Genomic DNA, 20,828 nt, shown 5'->3' with positions numbered 1-20,828 from the left:
TAGGAGCAATGCTACCTCTCCGCTGTTGCAGCGGTAGGGAGATCCATCTGGAATCCACTTTCTGGCCCACTGGTGGCAGATGCCCAGATAATTGTAGCTGTCAGCCCTCCATTTGTAAGGGAGGCTGAGGGTCAGGAGCATGCACTGATGCCTCTGGGCAGATTTGAAAGCTTGAAGCAAGCAATTGTTTGGTGGTAAAACTTGAGTTCCCTTCAAAAGCCCCCAGGGCCCCTCCACCTCCACCCCGCCTTACTCCCAGTAACCTCACAAATGATTTTGTCAAATCACTCCAGGACCACTTCACCTCCTCCGTGGCCTTCTGCCCCTACAGCCAGAGTCTCTTCTGTCTCAGCTGCTACCAGAAGATTTCATGACTTCTGAGAAACCAAATTCCTCTGTCTGAGCCCTGGGCCACCCCAGCCCTCACATATCTGGATGAACCCATGTGTTCCCTCTTTAGATCTATTTTCTCATAGTGGCTCGTGGCCTCTTGGTTTATTGCCACCTATTGCCTCTCCCACAGCCTGTAAACTTCTTGAGGACACAGATCTCGGTTATTGTTACTTTTGTGGATGCTTTTCTTACTTTTGCAGGTGCTGGCAGCCATAGGCCAGGCCGGGGAGTAAATACTGTCCCTACTGATTGTCCTCGTACCCCCACAGGAGGCTCAGTAAATACTGTCCCTACTGATTGTCCTCATTGTCAGAAGACCCTGCAGACTTCTTAGGCAGGGGAGGGAGGTGTAAAGGGGTGAACTTCCTTTGGAAGGGCGCAGCCGACACAGGAGCAAACATGAATGCGGAGCACCGAGGCCCCATTCCCACAACCGTGGTCACTGTCTCCACCTGCCCCTGCCCTCTGCCCCTGCCCACCACCTCTACCTCTTTCCCTGGCCCCCACCACCCCCTCACCTGCAGCAGAGAAATTCTGTCTCTTAAATCCTGTTTATCCAATACGCAGCAACATGCCTGCAGGTTTTCAATATGATAATACAGTAGATAACAGCCGGAACAAAGACGGCACGTTTTTTTTTCCCTCCAGAAAGGTATTGTCAAATCGCAGGTAGGTACATGCAGGGCACTATTTAGGCATTTTGATCTCTTCGGTCCTTTTTTGAAGTGAGAGCCAGATATAGAGTATTTCCAAACAATCTATCAGCAGCTCTCTTTCTCTATTTGCCAGTCTGCTGAAGGAAGTTTAAGCTCTTTAATTAATGATGTGATTGCTAGGTGACTATTAGGTGTTTAAAAGAGACAGAGTATTTTTTTGTTGTTGATTCAGTAAAGCAATAGCCGCACAGGCTTTAAACCAAGACATGCAAGCATTATGACGAATACGAAACTAGGAAAGGCGGGAGAAACCGTCTGTGCCCAGGAGTGGAAATTGGGTTGACTGTGTTGCCATTGGACGATGGAGCCACAGCTGTCCACCTGTGCCATCTGGAGGGGTGGGAGTGGGGGTTCCGAGCTTAAGAAGGGTCCTCTGGGGGTAATGCCCAGGTTTATTTAATTGGTGTAAAAATCAGGTTCAGTTAAAAAAAAATTTCTGCCAACGTGGCATCTCTACTAGAAAGCCCGCCGAGCAGGACCAGGAGGCAGAGCTTGGAATGCCAGGGGGATGAGCTCGGATTTTGAAGCAGAACACCATGCAGTGTGACTCTCTGTGAAGATTTAGCAATCTCCTGTCCTTTTCCTCTCTGCAGCCCAGGACTCTCGTCAGTCATCTGTCCAATTTCTTCTGCTAAAGTCTTTTCGATCATCACCTCACCGTTGCCTTCATCTCATCACTGACACTCTGCCGCTTGCCTCTGTACAGCTTCAATTCCTTAATCCTCGCACTTGCTCCTCTTCCTTTCTTTGGATTACCGGTGGTGTCTACCAGTTCCCCCAACTTCCCCTCCCTGCTCTTCTCCCTCCCGCCCTCCATTTCCATTCGTCCACCCATCGTCCATTATATACTTCTTGCACCGGCCCCCTTTCCGATCTCCCGAGCCTGCCGTTGTCAGTACCGATTGTCCAGGGCAGAGAGACCAGCTGTCACAGGCTTGGTGGCGATACGCTTTCTTCGAATCTGCTAGGCATTTTTTGCTTTGGAACCTGCCCTCAGTGCCTGCCGAGAAATCACCTTCTGGCTGGCGGAGCCCGGGCCCAGCGCTCTCGAGTTATGGAGAGGAATGGAGGAAGGGAACTGTGGGAGATCTTGGTGGGAACAGGGCTGGCCCTTTGTGGGGCCCACAGGCCGGCCAGAGCCGAATCTGTTCTCCCGGCTCTTCCCCTTAGTAGGTGTTAGTGGGGCAGGGGAGGGAAGAGCTGAGAGCCAGGAGGTGACTAGGACCAAAAGCCAAAAAAACAAGCTGGAAGGGAAATCAAAAATAATAAAAGTTTTCTTGAGCACTGTTTGTTTTGGAAGAACCTTTCGTTGAGCACATGGAAACACTTTACACGTTTGAGAAGTGCTGACTTCCTCCACGCCTTATGGCAGAACTGCCAATCGTTCATGTTCCGTAAACAAGCCCGTGGATTACTGCGGTGCGTCTTTTCGGTGGGGTCTGTCCGTCTCGAAGACAAACAGCCCTACCCCGTCCAAGGCCGATCTCGTTCATGGATTCCGTGCCCCCCGAACATCCGTCCTGGCTTTGCCCGTTCACGCTGGAGTCCCTTGGACTACGAGCGCCTAGGTCTGGGTTCCCCTGGGGGAGAGGCCGGTGGCGGGGTCATCCTCAAGTGGGTAAAGTTAGGGGGCCATTTCTGCTCCTGGGTAGCTGTGAGTTAGGGTCGATGGAGTTTTGTCAGGGACGTTTTTCCCCCTCAACTGCATTCCAGCTGTTCTTGGTTTTTCCAGGTGGTGCTTCTGATTCGAGGCCTCTTGGGAATGGCCGGAAAGGCAAAATGTGACCGACGCTACGGGCAGTTGTGTGCCATGCCGGGTGTGGGTCTCCAGGCGGGACCAGTGTCTACTTTTGAGCCTGCACCTGGGGTCCTGGTTTCTGCCAAGCCTCCACCCAGGGAGAGTTCCCTGCCTCCCGATTGTGGCCTGGTATGGATGCTCCCAGCAGACTGCCCCGTGCTAGGGAAATGAGCTCCTTTAGGTCTTTGAACCTTCAGGCATTTTGCCTTCCCTGTTGGCCGGCGCCAACTTTCAGCTCGCCCTCCGGCAGCTGCCTGGGTATCGAGCCGTCGCCCGCTCTTCTTGCCGATCCTGCCCAGTGAAACTGGGTGGCTGAGAACATCGCCTGTGGACTGGATTCTGGCATCTTGTTGGGAGGGGTCCTGTCCTGCCGATTGGTGCTGAGAGCTTGGTCCCGGGTGACCCTGGGGAAACTGCTCTGGTAGCTGAGAGGGTGTCCTGTAAGGTTCTGGACCCCCCCAGCTACGTCTGCCGTTGGACAGCCCTGCAGACTGGCAGTTTGGGATGTTGCGGGGTGCCCGGAAAAGCGGGAGATGCCCGGAAAAGCGGGAGATGCCCGGAAAAGCGGGAGATGGGGTCATTGTGCCCTCTGCTGGATTGATGGTGCCCTGGAGCACCCTGGGGTCCAGATGCAGAATTGGCTAAAAAAAACCAAGTCCCAAATTTTCAGATGCAAGAAGTGTCAGAAATCAAACGGGTGACTTGGCATGGGAATGTGCCGCAGTGAATGGCAAACTCGATCCAGTGGGCATCTGTCTCTGAGGCGTGGTGGCGGGGAGGAAATGCCCATGGGATTCATCAGAGCCCACACCCCAGGCAGGCCATGGGGGCGATCTGTGTCTGCTCGACTCCCAGCCTTGCTCGTTTCAGGAGAGACAGAACGGGAAGGACCCCAAATGGCCACTTTCTGGCCTGTTTGCTCCTAATTAATCCCATCGATAGAATTTATTGACCGAAAGTTTTGGAAGTCTGCCCCCTCCCAGGCTGCACCCCGCCCCTAGGATCCCTGCCCCATCCCCTCAACCCCCATGGGCTCAGAATGGAAAGTTGGCACCTGTGATGAGGGAGGTATGGTGTTGCCAGGAGAACCGGGCTGGGCAGGACAGAGGGGCAGGTGTGGCACAGCCCCCTCCCAGGACCAGCATCCTAAAGAGCAGTCACATAGTCTGAGTCTCACCAGAGGCCAGCCAACGCCTGTTCGGGTTGAATCACCCCACTGAATCAATCAATCAATCAATCAATCAATCGTATTTATTGAGCGCTTACTATGTGCAGAGCACTGTACTAAGCGCTTGGGAAGTACAAATTGGCAACACATAGAGACAGTCCCTACCCAACAGTGGGCTCACAGTCTAAAAGGGGGAGACAGAGAACAGAACCAAACATACCAACAAAATAAAATAAATAGGATAGAAATGTACAAGTAAAATAAAAATAAATAAATAAATAAATTGAGTAATAAATATGTACAACCATATATACATATATACCACGACGATACTGTCTTGGGTTGTTCTCTGGACCGGGATTTGACCGGTTCGAGGCAGGGTGTTCGGTGAGGTCGGGAAAGCTACAGAACGAAACCAGGTAATGATGGCAAGCGCCAGTTCTCCTTGCTCCGATTGGCAGAGAGCCTCATCGGGACTAAGTGGAGGTATTTAAGAAGGATGAGCAGCGATTCTCCAGAACAGCTCACCCCGGAACCTCCAAGGAAAGATGATCTACTGGGTTTCATTTGGAGCAGTAGACAGACAGAGCCTGATGGGAGAGGCATATGTGGGAGAGTCATTCAGGAATCGTGATCACAGCACGATTAAATCTCATATTCTTGCCGGGGAAGCACGGCCAAGAAAAACACGAACGAGAGGATATTAAATTTTGGAAAAGGGAACTGTGATCGAATACAAGATTCAGGAAGGAGCCAAGGGGAGTAACTTTAAGAAAATAACCTACGAGAAAGCTGGAGGTTGTTTGAAAATATTGAATTAGAAACCCAGGGAAAATGTGTGCTGCAGAACAAAAAACAAAGTGGTGATCGCACCCCCACGCTACCTGCCCCGCTGCCCGGCCAACGGGCCAAGGAAAAGAAGTCGTCATGGGGGAAAAGTCGTCATTTCAGAAACATAAAGTTCACCTGATGGAGGGGAACGGGAAAACCCAGTCAGAGTTGGCAGAGCAGGTGAAGGCAGGAATTGGTCGGGTCGTCGAGGATAATGAGAAGCGCAGTGCTGGAGGCCCCGAAGCCACTCACTCGAGATCCTCGAGATACGTTCAAAGCGGATGCTGGCTGTGGGGGTCATAATGATTGTGCCAGCAACGGAGTAGTATATGGTCATCAGGGTAAACATGCTTTGGTAGGGGAGGCCTGATCGGCGAGTTGGACATATGTAAGGCCCAGGGGCCGGAGAGTGCCTGCCCGCTTACCCACCCACTGGAAAGGCCTTGAGGGAGGCAACCGGGTGGCACCAAGCTCCTGGTTTCTGGGTGCCTCCCTCCCCTGGGACTGGCACCCTGTTCCCCACTTCACTGTTGAGAGCTCCAGAGGAGCCCTGCCCATTCTGATTGGGGACTTGTGCTCTGGCTTCTCACACATCAGTAGGAGCTGTTCCTGGGCTCAGGGCCGCGTAATGGGAAGTTGAGCGATGTCCCGGGAAATCGGGCCGGGCTCGGTTTCTGGAGAACCAGGAGGAGCTCGGGGAGCAGACGAGTGGCCGCCCATCATTGGGCGTAATTCATTTGGGCGTACCATTGGTTCGGGGACCTCTTATTACTTCTCCACCTGCTTTCCCCCGGCCCCCACCCGCCCCACCTCCTCCACTCCCCCCTCCCCATCCCTCTATACCTAACTCCTGCTCCTGATTCCCAAAGCTTCTCTTCATTCTGGGAAAAGTCAGAGTTTAGCCAAGGTGCAAAGTACAAAAACTATCATTTGAAGGAGTGACCCTTTTCATAAATATTAAATCGTATTTAATTTTTTTTACTGTATTTGGATGTGTTTGAATGTAATGGTTTAGCTGAATAGATGCTGATAATAATGGGTGGTAATTTTTTTTAGTGCCCAAAGGAACGAATTTGTTACCCATTTCAAGCTTTTCCTCCATTTTTGAAAAGCAGAAGTCTACCACGATCACAGTTTTGGAAAAATAGTGAATGTCCTATCCTTTATAAAATAATATTTATTTTATTCTTGAAGGGAAAGGCTTAAATGTAATTTCAGTTGCCTGTGACTGCTAATGGGGAAGAGAAAAATTGTAGGAATTCAGGGTTTAGATAAGGAAATAGTCACCTGAAACAACACACTTTCGTTTTGTTAATGTTGAGCAATTATCTGATAAGCTAGTTTGAACCTGACTGGTGACAGCATTGTTTTTTTGTGTTTATCAAGGCTGAGTTCTGATGATAGATCAATTAGCAAATCCCAGAGAGTTAATGTTAAAATTCCAGGGATTAGGGCTTTTGGAGGCAATTTAGCCTTATTTTTACTTACAGCATCTTATGGGCCTGGCAGGGTCCAGGGCTTGGGTGGGAGCTCGACCAGGCCTGACTTTGGGGTTCAAGGCTCGGGTGGGAGCCCGGTCGGGTCTGGCTTTGGGGTACAGAGCTCGGATGAGAGCCCAGCCGGGCCTGGCAATTGGGTTCAGGGATCGGGCCCATTGTTCCAGAGAACAAGAATGGAAAACAGAGCTTTGAAGGAAGGACACTGTGTAAAAATCTTAGTTTTATACTCTCAGAAGCGGTTCATGTGTCAGCTTTGCACAAAACGTGTTGTTGACTCCGGGAAGAGAGACGTGAAACTCCCTCATTGGATCCCTGTGAGGGTTCAGTGTATCCGACGGCTCATGAGTGAACCAATAGGTTCACCAGGAAGAAAGGAATGGTAAAAGGGAATATCGGTATTTTTTAATAGAAAATGATTTTCTTGGCATCAATTTTTGAGATCTTTTTTCTCAATGCAGATAGACTCCCTTTTAGACTGTGAGCCCACTGTTGGATAGGGACTGTCTCTATATGTTGCCAACTTGTACTCCCCAAGCGCTTAGTACAGTTCTCTGCACACAGTAAGCGCTCAATAAATATGATTGATTGATTGATTGACTCAGCGTGCTAAACAATGAGTGACAAGAAATATCTGTACAATTAAGTGGTGATTTTTTTGGTGCTTTGAGGGTGGAGAAGATGGAGCTTAGTTGTTGGGGTGGGAGGTTTAGTGTTGTGCAGTGGTGCCCCTCGATTCCCCTTTCAAAATAAATCTCAGCCGGGTATTCGGCCAAGGGGCTCAGTGCCAGAAAGAACAGGTTCGACTTGTCTGGGAGGATTTGCACCACAGTGAAACGCACAACTGCTTCTCTGGAGGTCACCGTAGAGGTCACAGACACGGCGGCAGAATCAAAGCCCGGCTGGAGGGACCGGGCAATTTAGCATTTCATATTTAAACTCCTTTCGAAACCTAGTAGTGGGAGTAGGACGTCTTGGGGGTGTATCTCAAAGGGAGCTGCCCTCTTTCACTGAGGTGGAGCTGGGGAGGTCATCTTCACTGGATTCGCCTGCACTTTCTCTGGGATTGTTCTGGGCTTCTGGTAAAATCCCAGGAGTGGCATTGGTTTCGAAGCGTCGCATGACAGCCGGTTATTGGAATTTAACCTTTGTTGAGCACCGGACAGCAGGCTACGGAAAACGGAGCCGGCGGCGGTGCCTGCCCTCTCAGGAAATCCGGGTGGCCAGGGTGGGACTGGGCCAGGGGTGGAGGGAGAGGGAAGTCCGGGCAGAAATCTCATCAAGATGCTGCCAGTCCTGGCAAGATGCCCCGCCACACCTCTTCTCCCCTGCTGTCCCCTCCCGCTGCCGACCACTTCCTGCCACATTTGGGTAGTTCCTGCTAGCAGTGATCCCTCTTCTCTGGGCCCGTGCTGTATTGTCACATCTCTTACCTTCGATATGCTTACCTGCTTCTGGAAGGTGGAAGGGGCGGTTGTCCTTTCCTCGTGCTGGGGGCAGGGTGATGCCGCGAGGCGAAGGGCCTCTCTAGGGTTGGACAGTGGTTGGGCTTGGACTCCGACCGGGCCCCTGGGCTCCCAGCCCAGGGCGCTTTCCACCAGGCCGCACTGCCTCCCGGAGTCGGTCGGTGTTTCCATTTGGAAAATGAAAGCGGGGTCCTGGCATGGCCTGGGGACGAGTGGGCGTAGATGCAGTTCTGTTTCCATGCGAGTCACTAGCTCTTTAAATAAAAAGCGACCCCGTTCCAGGGGCTGAGCCACGGGTGGGATTTAGTACGGAGATGAATTAGCAAACGGTGGAATGCGCTTCAGCAAATGCGGCTGACGGGCAGCAGCAGCTGTTGCAGCAACTGGTGGAAAGTGGGGCTTGGGAGAGGCGCGGTTCTTTCCCAAAAGGCTTAAAGGCAGCGCCACCCCGGGGCCTCGGACCGTCGCCTCCTGATCTCCCAGCGCAAGAGGTCTTACACCAGCCGGGGTTGCCTGTCAGGTGGGGAAAAGGGACGCTGAAATTCCCAAACGACAGCATGCTTTTGTGCTCTTTTTGGGTCTGTCTCCAGGCAGCGTGGCTCAGTGGAAAGAGCCCGGGCTTTGGAGTCAGAGGTCATGGGTTCAAACCCCGGCTCTGCCAATTGTCAGCTGTGTGACTTCGGGCAAGTCACTTAACTTCTCTGTGCCTCAGTTCCCTCATCTGTAAAATGGGGATTAAGACTGTGAGCCCCTCCGTGGGACAACCTGATCACCTTGTAATCTCCCCAGCGCTTAGAACAGTGCTTGCACATAGAAAGCGCTTAATAAATGCCATCATTATTATTACTAGATTGTCAACTTCTCAAGGGCAGGGATCCCATCTTCTCATTCCACTGGGACCTCCCAAGCCCTTAGCGCGAGGGTCTGAACTCAGTAGACGCTCAGTCAATACTATCGATTGATAGCGTCAGGGGAGCCAGTTGCGATCAGCCAACACAGGTACATTCTCGAATGTTAGTTTACAGAAGATTGTGGTTTGTCTACGTTGTGTTTTGCAATCCCTTCGTTTTGCAGCCAAACGCGAAAGATGATCTGTTCACAAGTACATTAAAAATGTAATTAAAATGATTGATTAGCCTTCTAGGTTGTATGGTGGAGTCAACTTTCTAGAAGGGCAATTTCCATCTCACTAGAAAGCGTCCTCCTGCATCAGGAGAATGCGATGTCTGTTTCAGCCTTTGTCGTACAGCGTAATTAGGTTTGAGGTTAAGGCGTTGGTTTGCACGGTATCTGGCAGGGAACCGCTCTACCTCTAGACCAGAAGTGAGAACAGAGTGGGGACTGTGGGGTGGCCGACCGTCCGTGGGACCGGGGATCCGACTGCCCCAGGGACGACTCAACCAACTCCTGCGACTTTCCCACCCGTGTCGCAGACGGGCTACACCATGGTTTCCGAGGCGACGGGGCTGGGGGTGAAACGAGGGCCATGTGCACGTGTGAGCCGGAAGGCCCATCAGCTGCTCCGCGGGCGGTCATGTTCACTGCCCACAGTGGCTGGCACCGGTTCCCATGCCACTCCTCGCTTTCCCCACCTGCTCCGAGTGGCCGCTCCCTCCGCGAGAATGCAGCTGTCGTTTCTGGCCGGCCACTGGGCGGGTCTGCCGGCTCGGCGCTCCCCTGTCTCTCCTTTTTGAGGCCACCCTGTCCGAGGGCACATGTCACCGCTCTGAAAGATGGCCCTTCCCCTCTCCACCCCCTCCCACATTTGGGACCCGCAATGGGTAAGTGTACCAAGTCGTCTTCCGCTTCTGAAGATGCCACCGCAGATGGGGCGGCCAGAGCAGCCCAGGCTGGACCCTCAATTTCGACCACACCGTGCACCCAGAGAGATTATCACTTGTGTTGGCTGTGTGAGGGGCCTGGTGCACCTGTCCCTTGTTTTTGGTCTCTTTCTCCCAACCCACCATCATCAGTGGTGACTACTGAGCACTTACTATGCGCAGAGAACTGTGGTAAGCACTTGGGAGGATACAGTAGAACAGTTGGCAGACCCATTGGGAGAGTTGGCTAGACCCCCTTGGAGAAGCTTCTGGAGAACCGTTTCACGAGTGTTTGCATGTACCGCTGCTTTCCACTCGCCTACATCCTGACCGTCGTCGTGTGGTTGAGGAATTCACTCGATTAGCTGCATTGATTCCGTGCAGAGCTTCTTCGAATACTACGAGGGACTCTTGGGAAAGTGCAGTACAGCTGGAGGAGACATGAGCCCTGCATAGCTTACGTCTGTCTAACAGGGGAGACAAATATTATATCGTTTACAGAGAGGCAGGAAGAAGTGCTTAAATAGCAGACAGCGAAAATTGATATAGACGAAAGAGCCATGGGAGGGAGGTTGTTAGAGCAAAACACCAAGGTGATAGTTGGGAGGACGTCACCTGAGAAGAAGAGAAATAAACTAGAGAAAGCTTCCTGGGGGAGGTGGGATTTTAGAAGGCCTCTGAAGAAGGAGTGAGTGGGAATTGGCAGATTTGAAACCCCTCTCACTAGACTGTGAACTCCTAATAATAATAATAATGGTGGCATTTGTTAAGCACTTACTATGTGCAAAGCACTGTTCTAAGCGCCGGGGGGGATACAAGGAGATCAGGTTGTCCCATGTGGGGCTCACAGTTTTAATCCCCATTTTACAGATGAGGTAACTGAGGCTCAGAGAAGTTAAGTGACTTGCCCAAGGTCATACAGCAGACACGCGGCACAGCTGGTATTAGAACCCATGACCTCTGGCTCCAAAGCCTGTGCTCTTTCCACTGAGCCATGCTGATTCTCAAAAAAAGAAAATATAATAATGGCATTTATTAGGCGTTTCCTATGTACAAAGCACTGTTCTAAGCGCTCGGGAGGTTACCGGGTGATCAGGCTGTCCCACGGGGGGCTCACAGTCTTGATCCCCATTTTACTGATGAGGGAACTGAGGCACAGAGAAGTTAAGTGACTTGCCCAAAGTCACACAGCTGACAATTGGCGGAGCTGGGATTTGAACCCATGCCCTCTGACTCCAAAGCCCATGCTCTTTCCATTATGCCACGCTGGTTCTCTATAATAATAATGATGGCATTTATTAAGCACTTACTATGTGCAAAGCACTGTTCTAAGCACTGGGGAGTTTACAAGGTGATCAGGTTGTCCCACGTGGGGCTCACAGTCTTAATTCCCATTTTACAGATGAATGAACTGAGGCACAGAGAAGTGAAGTGACTTGCCTGAAGTCACACAGCTAAGTGGCAGAGCCGGGATTTGAACCGCTGACCTCTGACTCCAAAGCCCGGGCTCTTTCCACTGAGCCACGCTACTTCCTAGGGCAGGGATCGTCGTCTACCAACAAGTCTATTGGATTGTACTCTCTCAAGTGCTTACTACAGTGCTCCTCACTTGGGAAGCATTCAATAAATACCACTGACTGACTGAGTAGGAGGAAGGCCCTCAAAGGCGGGAGAGTCGGGCACAAGGCCCAGTGAGAAGGTGACCTTGAGAGGGTTGGAGAGTGGGAGCTGGGATGTAGTGGGAGAAGGGATTTAATAGGTATGGGGGAAGCAGCCAATGGAGGGGCTTAAAGCCAAAGGTTCATTCATTCATTCAGTCGTATTTATTGAGCGCTTACTGTGTGCAAAGCACTGTACTAAGCACTTGGGAGAGTGCAATATAACAACAAACGGATGCACTCCTGCCCACCACGAGCTCACGGTCAGGAGGGGGAAACAGACATTAGTATAAATAAATAGATAAATAGATTACAAATCTGTATATATCTCTGTGCTGTGTGCTCACAGTTCAGTGTTCACAGTGGATTACATATGTGCTGTGGGGGTGGGAGGGAGGGTGAATGAAGGAGCAAGTGAGAACGGTGCAGAAGGGAGTGGTAGAAGAGGAGAGGAGGGCTTAGTCAGGGAAGGCTTCTTGGAGTCGATGTGTTGGAGTTTCTGCTGAATACAGAAAGGAATGGTTAATGATCGAAGGTTTTTGAGGCGTGAAGAGGTGCTTCTACAGTGACAGTTCAAAACGATGATCCGTCAACAGAGGGAAGCATGAACTGCAGCAGGGCTCGGCAGTTGTGTAAACCAGTCTCGATGGCGATTGGGGACTCTTAACTACTGTGTCACTGAAGTGCTTACTCTGTGCCAAGCATTGTGCTTAACCCTGAAGTAGAGGTCAGATAATCAGATTGGGCACAGTCCCCCTCCATCACCCAGGGCTCATAGTCTAAGAGTTAGGGAGAATGGGTGTCTTAACCCCATTTTGCAGATGATGAAATTGAAACTCCGAGATGTGAAGTCAGCTGCCAAAACTCCCGCATCAGGCCAGTGGTCGAGCTGGGGCTAGAACCTGGGTCTCTGGACTTGCAGTCCTGTGTTCTTTCCCCTAGATCACACTGCCCCCAAGATCGCGATGTCATTCTTTATGCTCCTGATGCCATTTGATTGTGAGAATCTCATACTGATGGCGCTGAAGGAACTGCTCTAAAAGTAAGATGTGGAGTCAGTAGTGAATGTAAGGATCACATCCAGGTAATAGGTTGGATTCTCCAGTATCTCTAAAGCCCTTGGTGCCCCGTTTGTACTGTGTTCCCCTTGCCAGTTTCCCCCAAGGGCATCCTGGCTTTTTAAATTTTTGCTTCATAGTCGTCGGTCTCTCTCCTCGTGACATCAGACAACAAGGTGCTTCGGTGGCACAATTCAGGGAGAGCTTTCAACTCTGCATCCCCAGTGGAAATGGATTGTATATTGGGCCGGCCGGGGCAGTGGGTTCACAACCTTGATTCACTAGAGGTTATTTGCTGATTCTAAAAACTGATGCAGAGTCATTTGTGTGTGTGTATGTGTGTGTGTGTGTGTTTGTGTGTTTGCGCGCACATGCACTTCTACTGCAGTCAGAAATGCTCAGTGGCTTCTCGGTGCCTGGCTCAAGGACTTCTGATGACATTCTAAGCCGGCTGAATTCATTCTTTCATTCAGTCGTATTTATTGAGCGCTTACTGTGTGCAAAGCACTGTACTAAGCACTTGGGAGAGTTCAGTAAAACACCAGCAGACCATTCCCTGTCCATGACAAGCTCACAATCTAGAGGGGGAGACAGGCATTAATATATTATAAATAAGTAAATTACAGGTATATACATACGTGCTAAGGGGATGGGAGGGAGGATGAATTAAGAGAGCAAGTCAGGGTAGCACAGAAGGGAGTGGGTGAAGAGGAAAGGAGGGTTTAGTCTGGGAGGGTTCCTTGGAGGAGATGTGCCTTCAATAAGGCTTTGAAGTGGGGGAGAGCATTTACTTGTCTGATATGAGGAGGGAGGGAGTTCCAAGCCAGAGGATGTGGGCAAGAGGTTGGCGGCGAGCTAGACGAGATCGAGGTACGGTGAGAAGGTTAGCATTGGAGGAACAAAGTGTGTGGACTGGGTTGTAGTAGGAGAGTAGCAAAGTGAGGCAGGAGGGGACAAGGGTGGTAGCGTGCTTTAAAGCCAATGGTGAGGAGTTTTTGTTTGATGCGGAGGTGGATGGGCAACCACTGGAGTTTCTCGAGGAGTGGGGAAATGTGGTCTGAACATTTTTGAAGGAAAACGATCTGGGCAGCAGAGTGGAGTAGGGACTGGGGTGGGGAGAGACAGAAAGCAAGCGAAGTCAGCAAGGAGGCTGATAGAAAAATCAAGGTGGGATAGGAGAAGTGCTTGCATTAATGGGGTAACAGTTTGGATGTAAAGGAAGGGGTGGATTTTAGCAATGTTGTTAGGTAGAACTGACAGGATTTAGTGATGGTTTGAATATGTGGGTTGAATGAGAGAGAGGGGTCAAAGACAATGCCCAGGTTACAGGCTTGTGAGAAAGAAAGCATGGTAGTGCTGTCAACAGTGATGGGAAAGCGAGTAGGAGGACAGCATTTGGGTGGGAAGATAAGAAGTTCAGTTTTAGCCATAATAAATTTGAGGTGACGGGAGGACATCCAAGTAGAGATGTCTTGAAGACAGAAGGAAATGCAAGACTGCAAAGAGGGAGAGAATAGGCAGTTTCTTGTAGGTCTAGAATCATATTGTCAAACTGATTTCCAGATTCTCTGTTAGAACCGGTCTTTTCCATCAGTTCTTCCCGGTCACGTTTGTGGACGCTGTCCACGATCCTCAGTTGAGATGGGTCACAGGTTGGAATAAGGGGCTGGGATCTAGGCAGTCAGCATCGTACATCTTAGTGGTTACTCCCTCACGTTTTTTCTGGGCGGGACAAAGATGGGAAATGGCTGTCGTCAAGGATACCTGAGCAGCTGCTTGCTCTGGTTTGGGCAAAAGCCAGGGGGGGACTGTAGGTGAGGCAGTCAGAAGCAGCCTGTCCGACAGCATGTCAGACTGGTGGGCCATGAGCAGACTGTGGTGGCCAACTGACCAGTTTGGCGATGCAGCAGAAGGAATGAGCCGGGGGGCCCTTGAAATAGAGCATTTGAAAAGTGGCGTGTCTGTGAGGCAAAACTGAAAACAGCATTGGGAACCACAGGTCTCACCTGCAAAGCACAGCCAAAGGCCACGTGTGAATGCGCTCATTGGGCAAGCCACGGTCTTTTCAGCACATGCATGCCTGGGTCGAAAATGTCCTCCTTTAAACCCAAACCTGAAGGGTGCCTTTTCTAGCAGTCTTTTTCCCAGACCTTTCTTGGGGGGCTAGACTCTGCAGGCAACTACCCTAAACGTGTGAAATGGCAACAGTAGTCAAGGTGTGGCTAGATGTTTTATTTTGAAATGTTATTTTCCCCTCTGCTTTTTAAACAAATCAGGGGCTGGCAACATTTTCCTGCAGAAAAAGTCTATGATATAATGGTATACCGGGGGCTTTTGTTTTTAAAAAATTTAAAGTTTTTGACAGATGGGAACATCTGATCCTGGTCTAGCTGTGTTTGTTTAGGGGGAAGCTTGTGAGTTTGGTAGTCCAAAACCTCCTCCTTTGAAATCAATGCTATTTGACTGCTAAAACGCCTGCCCTTACAAGGCACTTAGCAGCCTGGAAGAAACACGGTTATTCTCAAGTCCAAAGCTGCCCCGGAAGAAGGAAGGACTTTCTGCTCCCAATTCTCTCTGTTTTCCCCGCCTTTGTATCTCTTCTGTAGAAGAAGAATGTGATTTACAGGACACCATGTCCTTTTGGCAACAATGGTCTTTCAGTAGTGAGACAAGCATCAGAGAAAGAATGTAAAAATAGGCGATCCATTTCAAATGGTGCCTTGTTTATTCAGGCTTGAAAAAATCGGACTCTCCTGGTAAGACAATTGATAACTTGGCAGATCTCGGGATAACAGAGTGAAACTTGCTGCGAAAGAGAGAACAAAAAGAATCGAGGACCCTGGTTTTTGTTTGGGGGACCCTAAGAGGTCTCTAGGAGGCCCGTGTCCAGCATAGAGGTGAGAGGAGTGGGTCCGTACCTGCTCCCCCGACTCTGCCATGTGCTCCCCTTCACCCCCACCCCCAGCACTCTGCACATCATCTTCTCCATTGAAGTGGTCTGTGGCCTGAAATGTTGGCAAACCACGGATTTTGAAAAAATGACACTGCGCTTTATGTGCCGGTGGAACTGACGTCCTTGCTTTTCATTCCCATATGACGATAACTTTTCAAAGGCCCAACCAGACTCTCCTCAAGAAACATTATCCCTAGCTAGTGCTTTCCTTCCAGAACCTAGTTATATGGAAAACGGCCTAAACTGTCCTTATTCCAAGTTAAGCACCCAGAATGTGGTGGGTCTTTTGAAGGGAAACCTGATTTCAGTAACCAAGGTTATTTTCCAGACCGAAGGAAGATGGTGCTCCCAGATGGACACACCTGTCCCAAACTCCCAGAAATGCGCACGTGTCTTTAGTCCATATGGCCAGATGACAGATGGAAGGAGGCTTGTGACCTCAGCTCTCTGCTGCGTGACCTCCTCCCTCTCCTTCCCGGCCCTCCAAGGCCCTCGGCTGACTGGCGGAGTCGGGGGGTCACCGGTGGGACCCACTTGGCTTCACCCTGTGGCCCAGGACCTCCGATGAAACCACCAGTAGCTGGAGTTAGTGGTGAGTGGGCGGGCATGGAGCCGTGCTACCCCTAACCCCTCGTGGGCACAGCTGCCCATCCCAGGGGCCAAAGTGGCCCCGAGGGCGAAAGCAAGATGGGCTGGCAACACTTGCCTTGATTATTCTGCCCGCCCCTCCCCTCCCCACCGGGAGTTTGCTGTGACTCTTGCAGGTGAGAGCCCCGAGTTGGTTTCGGCTCAAAAGCTTTGCTGTCGCCAGGCCCCCAGATCCTGGACTCATTTGGGTATCGGCCCGAGTGTTCTGGAGTGAACTCAACCACAGTTTGGGTTTTTCCTTCTTTGCAAAATGGGGGCAAAGCAAATTTGTCTGTGGAGTTGAAGTGGGCCATTCTTGCTTCTGCTAGACGCAGCTTTGTAGATTTGGTCCAAGCCCTTGGGTCGTCGGCTGTGGGACTTTGGACAAGTCACTTAACTTCTCTGTGCCTCAGTTACCTCATCTGTAAAATGGGGATTAAGGCTGTGAGCACCCCCGTGGGACAACCTGATCACCTTGTAACCTCCCCAGCGCTTAGAACAGTGCTTTGCACATAGTAAGCGCTTAATAAATGCCATCATTATTATTAAGGGAAATCAAATGGTAAATTGCAGCTCAGATCTTAAATAGCAGTTCTGCTGGTCTCCTTTCGCATAGTTTGTGAAGTTGTCACTGTGTTTTTCATGTATGGAAATAGCATATGAAATAGAAAAACAGGAAATTTTCCCTCTCTTTTGCCTAACAAATGTTTGAAATAGAAAGTCTTAGGGTCGTTTTTTTCACACCTGATAGCCAATTTCCGGCGCCTACTTCAGCAAAAGCATAAAATGAAACTGCATCTAAAGAACCTTTGGCAGGATGTTCTGGTGCAGTTTGAAATGGAGAATATTTTTTGTCTAAGGCAAGTGGCAGGGGATTCGGAGGGAGAGCAGTGAAGATCACTCAAGGGTGAGAAAGAGAATTGTTTTGGAAACAGTTAAAGGAGGAGACAAGGGCGAGGAGCCGCCGGTTGGGATTTTGAGAAGAGGGGAGTCCAGGTGTCTGGGAACTTCAGGGAGTGGATCAACTCGGCCACCTGCAGTCCTGAACCCAGGACATCGCTTTTGTTATTTTTTCTGTCGGGATGTCGCAGAGTGTCGCCGTTGCCTTGAGTTTGCCCCAGTGTGCAGTGATCATGTCTGAAGTACTCCGTCAGTCAAGTGGTGGCATTCGCTTAGCCCCTGAGTACTCGACAGCAGCCTCGACACCAGGAGATGGAGAGAGTAGAAACTCTGGCTGCCGTCTTCATCCCCGCCATCACAGTCACCGGTCCCTGGAGTCGGCAGCCCTCCGTGAGCCTGGCAGCAAAAGCGGGAGGGAATGTGTGAGACCGGGCAACTTCCGAACTGTGCTCCAGCAGCTTGCCTGTGGCTAACTCTCCACAGAGTGGCCTTAAGCTTTATCAGCCTCTGTGACCCTGAATAGGGTGACTGCGTAACGAAAGAGGGTCACGCTTCCAACCAGCTCGAGGCTTAGTCCTTAGTATAGTGCTGTGCATACAGTAAGCGCTTAATAAATACTACAGATTGCTCGATGGATTGATTGCTCCTAGAACGAGATAACCAGGGAAGGAATCCACTGCCTCTGGTGACTGCAAATCCACACAGTTGAGTGGGTCGTAGCAAGAGCTCAGATGCACCGTAGAGTGACACCTTTAATTCCAAAGTCTCAATGTGGGTGTGAAGAAAAGGGTCCTTCTGCAGAGAGGGGGGGTGACCTCATGGTTCGTGGGGGTCATAAGCACTAACTCCAGGGTGCCGAAGCCAGCGCCAGCACCCCAGGGGAATGGGTAGCCCCCAGTGGGTGGGGATCGGGGGGAACTCAGTGGAGAGATAATCTTTTGGACAGTTCATCCTTCTGTCAGAGACTCCGGGAACCTAAAATACCAGTAAGTTAATAATCAGCAGTTTTGATGACTTGTCAGCCTTTTTTCAACCTCCCTCTTGAATCTCTACCAAGTCCAATGTATTTTTGGTTAATGGAAGGAAAAACCAGTAATATAAAAAATGCAAAATGGGAACTATTTATACCTTTTTAAATTGAGTGTAAATTCTGCTCAGTCATGTACTCTCTCTCACGTTTCTGACTCTGTCCAACTCAGCACCGCAAAGGGTTAAGTGGAGGACTCAATCCCCGTTCAGGAGTCTGATTGTGTTTGACAGTCTTAAAGAAAACATTCTCTTCACTGCCAGTTAGCCTTCAACCGCACAGGGCGCGACTGAAAAACACCCCCTTTCTCCCCCTCACCTTCCCGGCCAGTCGGCTCTCACCTAGCTCTCCCCACCTGCCTCTGCCACCCATTTTCTCTTCTCCCCCTTCCCCTTTTCCTGGTCCCTGCAGGGGGGCACTTTGAAATTATATCCACTTAGGAAAAAGCCCTAGACACACATGCCTGCTTAGAGCTCCTTAGGAAATTCACATTTTCTGTTCATTTGTGAGGGGTCTCTCTTTGGTACATTTCGGGTCCAGTCAGGTGGGCGTGCACTGACTCGATTCATTCTTTTTGTTGGTCAGAAGCCTTCTGCAGAGCCTCTACTCCTGCGGGTTTGCAAAGTCTTTCAGAGAGCGATGAAAACAACGTCCTTTTCTAAGTAGGGGCAACAGGAAATCAGTGGCTGGAAAACCTAATAGACTTGCTCGTGGACTTTTGCTCACTAGAACTTGGGATAAAGGCAGTCCTGACCATCGTTTCCCCCTCCGCACCGAGAGAGCTGGCCCAGTTCCATGCTAAATCTGCATTCGAAGCTGCCTCCCGCCCTTCCCAGAGGCCGGTGGTCTCCAAAAGTCAACCTCGGTCCTAGCGATTCGGCTGGGGTCTCGACAATATGATTACATCTGGGCGATGGCTGGTGACAGTGGGTTTCACTGCCAGGGATCCCCCCTCTGCCCTAGGGACCATGTGTACCCAGCTCTAGTGAACGTCATACTTTCCTTCGGGCCTAAAAAATACCAACTCACCGTCTTCCTGGTTCCTGTACCCTCTGGCTGGAGTTACGGCGGGCAAGTCGCAGAGGAGAGCACAGCCTGTCTAGCTCACTGGAGGGAAAGACTGCAAAGGAGGTAGATGTTGGGAAATTGCCAGCCGCTCACGTCCTTTGTCTCTGTCTCCCCTGTCTAGGGTCAGCACATTTCCCTGGCTCCTCTTCCGGTGCTGGAGGAGGTTCTGTATGAGTACCAGCCACTGAAAATAGACACGTATGGACCACAAATTCCTTCGTTTGACCTGCTGGGAAGGCTCGGGTGAGTAGCAAAAGGAGCTTTTTGTTTTGCCTTAATGACATTTTCAAATTGCTCAGAACCTGTTTTTTTAAAGACAAATCCAGCCTTCTCCCCTCCCTGGTTAGAGTTCAGAGGCTGTTTTGTTTTGTTGGCTTTTTTCCCTTCGGATGAGTCCTGCTTAGTAAAGCAGACATCCTGTTCCACCAACGTGCTGGGTGGGGGAGCTAAACTTTTCGCTTCTCTAGCTTTATAGACCTGTGGAGAGCGAGGCTGGATTGCATTGGTGGGTTAAGGTTGTCATTGGCAGTCCCAGTGAAGTAACTGTTCATTTTCAGCCTCACAGTGTATTAAAAAAAGCCCAGGGCTTAATTTAGCCAGCTGTAAGCCAGTAAAAATATCAAGGTTGGGCCTCTTGCCATGAAAAAGGGCAGATTTACTCGCTGATTGCTGTCTACAGTCAAACAACTTTTGTGAGAAATGAGCTATAAAACATATTTTGTCCAAAGGCATAAGGCAGGCCTGGCCCGGGGGCTCCGCAGAAATACTCTGACCGGCACATCCGTGCTCCAGAGTGAACGGGGCCACTTGGTGGTCACGGGTGTTCACAAACGCCCACCAGCTGGAGAAGACGGAGGGTCACCACCCTCCTCCGTGGCCTCCACGCCTCCCTGGGTCGACGGACGCCGTCACTCTGTTCGTTCTGACTCTGCCCGACTGCTCGTAGGAAGCGGTGAATGAAAAGTTGCCTGGGAAAACCAAGTACCGTGGTAAATAAATGTTATCAAAGAGGTAGGCAGGCCCTGCGAAGTCCCACAATATTACTGAAATGTAAAGCGCACCGTCGGGAAGCCGATAAGAACTTTGTCTCCGCCGTACTAGGGGGAAGGGCCCTGGCCGAGCCGTGGGTGGTTTCTCTGTCAGTCTTGGGATTGGCACTCCAAATCTCAGGGTCGTGCCTGAGTCTGGGGCTCCCTACTCTTTGTGCGGTGCTGAAGATAGAACCCCTAGCCAGAGGGATGAATAGGTGGAAGGCAAAAACCCAAACCCAAAAAGGACCTCAGGGGGCTTCCGGGAAAACCCCGGTCCCGCCGCCCTCCCCGCCCCGATAAGGCAGAAAACTGCCCGTTCTTGTCAAAAGACACGGAGCTAATAAACACCTTACTACTGTTACTACATCTCCGGGGATGGACAGCCAAGAAAACGTGTGGGGTTTTGGTTCCGTTTCAGAGAACTGGGTGTGCAGTCGCCCCCGTCGCCAGTCCCGCGAGGGTTGAGTGGAGCCTGCCGGCATCAGCGGATATGAAACACGTTCCTGCCAAGGCAGCCCAGCCCCTCGAGGAAAAGGAGGCTATGACAGGGGAGGCGACATGGGCTGGGACCAGGCCAGGCTTCATCAGAGTTCAGTAGCAGGGAGGTTGGAAAATGCCATGGGAGTTTGTTCTCTCAGGTTAATGATGGTAATAATTGTGGTATCTGTTAAGCACTTACTAGGGGCGAGGAGTTGCATGGGTTTCCAGTTGGGTCTGCCATTGGATGGCGCGAACAAATCGTCCTTTCTGGAAGAGTGCAAGGCACCAGTCTTGTCTCCCTCTTCTTCCCTCCCCCTACCCCTTTTCCTTGGAGATTT

General features: G+C 50.7%; 1 protein-coding gene across 1 annotated transcript in view; it reads left to right on the top strand.

Moving 5' to 3' along the window:
* MNAT1 (MNAT1 component of CDK activating kinase) overlaps positions 1–20,504 on the top strand; it is a 76,935-nt gene extending 56,431 nt beyond the window's left edge. Inside the window, exons 7-9 of the mRNA XM_038756189.1 lie at positions 19,101–19,222; positions 19,772–19,921; positions 20,429–20,504. Coding sequence (XP_038612117.1) covers positions 19,101–19,222; positions 19,772–19,921; positions 20,429–20,504 — 348 coding nt within the window. The remainder of the gene's footprint in view (positions 1–19,100; positions 19,223–19,771; positions 19,922–20,428) is intronic.
* The last annotated feature ends 324 nt before the right edge of the window (positions 20,505–20,828 follow it).

This window comes from Tachyglossus aculeatus, chromosome 14 (assembly GCF_015852505.1).
Source record: "Tachyglossus aculeatus isolate mTacAcu1 chromosome 14, mTacAcu1.pri, whole genome shotgun sequence".
NCBI classification, from domain to species: domain Eukaryota; kingdom Metazoa; phylum Chordata; class Mammalia; order Monotremata; family Tachyglossidae; genus Tachyglossus; species Tachyglossus aculeatus.
The sequence above is the reverse complement of the archived record's forward strand: the minus strand, read 5'-3'. Positions and strand labels throughout refer to the sequence as shown.